Source organism: Kryptolebias marmoratus, linkage group LG10 (assembly GCF_001649575.2).
Source record: "Kryptolebias marmoratus isolate JLee-2015 linkage group LG10, ASM164957v2, whole genome shotgun sequence".
NCBI lineage: Eukaryota > Metazoa > Chordata > Actinopteri > Cyprinodontiformes > Rivulidae > Kryptolebias > Kryptolebias marmoratus.
The window spans coordinates 6034237-6038663 of NC_051439.1; the positions used below are offsets into that span (position 1 = coordinate 6034237).

Consider the following 4427-nt stretch of genomic DNA (forward strand, 5'->3'; position numbering starts at 1 on the left):
AATAATAATAATAAATATATGTATATATATATATGTATATATATATATGTATATAATAAACACTCCACTTGATAATCACTAGAATAAATAGTTTTCAATAATGGTGTGGAGAGGATGGCTGTAAGGGGAGAAGGGAGGCCATAAAAAAAAAAAAAAAAAAAAAAAAAAAAAAAAAAAAAACATGGCTCAGGTGCTGTCATTACCAGCTCCGATTACAGACCAGTACATAAGTAATTAGGTACTTTACATGTCTGCTTAGTCCAACCAGAGCTGTGCTGCTAGTGTCTGCAGTTAATTGGACTAGATTAATAAATTTAACTCATATAATGTAATGTCTTTCTTCATGGCTCTAGAAATATTTTGGCCTCTGCTTCAGTATTTAGACATGGGTGCCCACACACTACACACTAATTCACTGTTATTTAAGTTTACCCATCAAATGGATAAAACATTATTTATGTCCATCCCACGTCAAATTTGAAAAGTGCACAGAAACCCAAAGAAAAAAACTAACTCTGTAAATAAGTTACCTGATCTTAAATACATCAGACTTCACTTCAAAATCACTTAAGAATATAATCCATAATTAATGTAAAATTTTGAATCTCTCTTTTTTTTTAAACTCATCACTTAGTTCACACAATATCCGTATATTTTTAACAATCTGAATCTTATAAAAAGATTATCACTATGACCATTATAAAGGGTTTTATGTATTATTCTCATAGCTCTTATTTTGAAGTTTAAATATTGGGTCTAAATTGGTTTTATATGCATTTTCCCAACGATAAACACAATCTATTAAATGTATATATAAAGCATCTGTCATACAACAAAGTAAAAGACGTGTAAAACCAGCGTCTGAAGTGGCTGTAATAATCACATCAGCTTTAAATATAAGACACCCCCCCCCTTCTTACCAGAATAACTTTAACACACCTGATACGTAATGCCACACTCTGTGAAAGTGCTGGTTCTGATCATTCTAACAGATGTCAAATATATGGGCATCTTAGCTGAGTTTAGCGTTTTTACTCAGACACTCGTGGTCTTGCTGCCGTGTCGGCAGGAACTAGAGACGCCCTCGTAGCACCTAGCAAGATGGCGGCACAAATTCTCACCTCCTTGGCATAGACTGGGCTGTGGTTGGACGTTTCGTTGCATTTCTATTTCAGTGGACTTGTCCTCATTAAACAGTCTGTAGGACTGAAATGATTGATAGTTTGTTTATTTATTCTTAAGTTAATCATTTAAGAAATGGAGCCAAAGTTAAGAAGTCTTTGGACTTTTAGGTTTAATTTAAAAGCCGGATTTTAAGATTTGTGTTCTGTCCTCTTGCTGTGGGGTTTTAGTCCGCTCAGCTCATTTGGCAGCCTGTGGGGGGTGGTGGAGGGGAGAACCCTGGTGAAGTGTCCCTGCCTTTTCTCTCCAGGGGCCGATGCCGGAGCAACGGGCCGCTCACGCAGACAGCTACAGGCGGATCGGCGGACTGTGACGCCGCGCTGGGGGTTTTCCACTCTCGTAAATTCTTAGCGTCGCCCTACAGTCTGCTCCTCCTCTGAGACATTCGGAGCCAAACAAACAAACAAACAAACAAACAAAAACAAAACAAATCTGGGCTTTCCTCCTCCTCTTAGGAGACTGCGAGCCTGGTTCAGCAGGCACAAGGAGTGGGATTTCTTTCTCTGCTGCTGGGTGGCAGGAGAACACGGAGAATCATCCTGCTGGTTTTCCCAAAGGGATTTTGATTTTTAACACTGAAAATTCCTCTTTTTTTTTTCAACATAATGAAGAGAATGTATATAAAGTTGTATTTGACTTACTTTCCTCTCGAGTTTCAAAGTGTCTCCTAACAAATGGAACCTTTTTATGCTTTTTTATAAATTTTCTGTGACTTGTCAGTTCTGCACTTGTACTTTTTTCTAATATGGACAGGGTATAAATCCTCGGGATCACGGTTACTGTCTGCTGCTGAAGTTCTTCACCAAGTGTCTGACCTTTTCTTTTTTCTCAGCTCAGTTTAACAATTTCTTTCGTGAAATGTGTCTTTGGACCTCTTTTATCGCTGCTGCGCAACCAAAGTTAATCACAACTTTCTAATTGAAGTTTGTTTTTTCACTAAGCTGTTTCACCTCCTCCTTTATGTAGTAATTATTAGTGTGCCATAAATGCACTGTATACCTGTTATTATTGGATGTTTTTTTTGGTTTTTGAGTCACTTATGTTTAGAATTGAATGTCTTTTTTTCTTATTGTTGTTATTTAAGTTTGTCTTATTTATGCATTAAATTATTTTTGTAGGTTTATTTGAATTATTTTATACCTATTTATATTGTATTTATTTAATTTTTAATTATTTTTATTTTAGAAATATGTCCTCTCCTTTGTAGAAATGTGCTCAAAACTCTTTACTGCAAGATAAATCAAATAAAAATAAAGCAACTAGATTACAAGAATTATGGTCTGTATGCTGTTTTTGTATCTTCTCATCACATCTTAAATTTTTTTTTCTTTTTTACCAGCTTCAAGGCTTTAAAAATTCCATTTTTATCTTATTTATTTATTTTTTGCGGGTGGATGTGCTTGACGATCTCCTCGGCTGTCTTTTCGACCGCAGGGCGAGCGGGAGAGGAAGATGGGAAACATGGAGGAGCGCATGAGGGAAATTGAACTCTCGCTGCGGAACGTCAAGCTGCTGCTGAAGGAGAAGGTCACTCAGCTGAAAGACCAGGTCAGTTCGGTCTTAGAAAAAATGAGTGGCTTCATAAATTTATTTCTTAAAAACAAACAAACAAACATGCAGTTTCTTATGGGGTTGGAAAATTCCCAGAAAGTTTTAAAGCTAGAAACTTAACGGGAATAAATGGGAATAAATCTGGAATTTAATCAATAACTTTCTTGATTTCTTCATTTTTTCCCTTCGTAGCTGCACAAGAACGGCAAAGCGGACGTGCTGATCAAAGACCTGTACACGGAGAACACGCAGCTGCTGAAAGCTCTGGAGATAACCGAGCAGCGACAGAAAATCGCCGAGAAGAAGAACTATCTGCTGGAGGAGAAGATCTCCAGCCTGAACAAGATAGTGCGGGATCTAAACCCGTCAACTCTTCCAGGGCTGTCCTTCAACTATAAATACCAATGATACATCTCCTAAAACACTTAAAGTACATAAGAAAAGTGAATATTTTTAACTGCAGGGATACATTTGTGATCCTACCAGATGCACAAGAACTTTAAAGTTCTATTGTATGTAAAGATGACTTAAATATGCAGTATTTTTATTTGTTTTTTTTAGGCTAAGCATTACCAAGTTGATGTTTGACCTGATGATGAACCAAATGTGAAGTCAGGATGTAGACATCTTATTTCACAGTAATTTATCTTTTAAAAAATATTTTTAATACGGAAATTGTTAGTAGTAGACTTCCATCCATCCATCCATCTTCTACCCCTTATCTGTGGTTGGGTCATGGAGGCAGGAGGTCCAGGAGAGAAACCCAGACCTCCCTCTCTCCAGCTCCTCCTGGGGGATCCCAAGGTGTTCCCAGGCCAGAGAGGATCCATAATCCCTCTACTCAGCGAGTTCAGGGTCTGTCCCGAGGTCTCTTCCCAGTGGGACATGCCCGAAAAACTTCCAAGGGGAGGCATCCTAATCAGATGCCCGAACCACCTCAACTGGCTCCTTTCGATGTGAAGGAGCAGCAACTCTACTCCGAGCTCCCCCTGGATGATGGAGCTCCTCACCTTATCTCTAAGGCTGAGCCCGGGCGGCCACCCTACGGAGGAAGCTCATTTCAGCCTCTCGTATCCAGGATCTTGTTCTCTTAATCATGATCCAAACCTCATGATGGTTGGAACGTAGAAGGACCAGTGAATCAAGAGTTTTGCCTTTTGACTCAACTCTTTCTTCACCACGACCGACCGAAGCAACGCCCTCATTACTGCAGACGAAGCCCCGATCCGTTGATCCCTCTCCATCCTATTATCAGTCGTCAACAAGACTCCCAGATACTTGAACTCCTCCACCTGAAGCCAAGTCTCCCACCCAACCCAGAGGCAGCGTTCCATCCGTTTCTAGTTGAGAACCGCGGCCTCAGACTTGGAGGAGCTGACTCCCCCTTCTAGCTGCTTCCTGATCGACTGCGAACCGCCCCAGAGCACGCTGAAGGTTGCGGCCTGAAGACGCCAACAGAAGGCCGAGATGGTTCCCAAACCAGGCCCGTTCTTCCCGACGACTGCGCCTCGAGCTCCTGTCCACGAACATCAACAAACAGGATCGGAGACGAGGGACAGCCTCGGCGGAGTCCGATCTGCACAGACACCCCGTACTCCCACAGCACCCCCCACAGAATGCCTCAGGGAACACGGTCATAAGCCTCCTCCAGATCAATAAAACCCATGTAGACTGGAGAGTCAAACTCCCATGAT

The 4427-nt window shown here is 40.7% G+C and overlaps 1 protein-coding gene across 2 annotated transcripts in view; it reads left to right on the top strand.

The window, feature by feature from the left end:
• The window catches only part of nin (ninein (GSK3B interacting protein)), a 33548-nt gene extending 29827 nt beyond the window's left edge, over positions 1–3721 (top strand). For both annotated transcript variants that reach the window (XM_017414597.3, XM_025006229.2), the window contains exons 27-28: positions 2617–2730; positions 2926–3721. In XM_017414597.3, coding sequence (XP_017270086.1) covers positions 2617–2730; positions 2926–3141 — 330 coding nt within the window. In that variant the 3' untranslated portion in view covers positions 3142–3721. The remainder of the gene's footprint in view (positions 1–2616; positions 2731–2925) is intronic.
• The last annotated feature ends 706 nt before the right edge of the window (positions 3722–4427 follow it).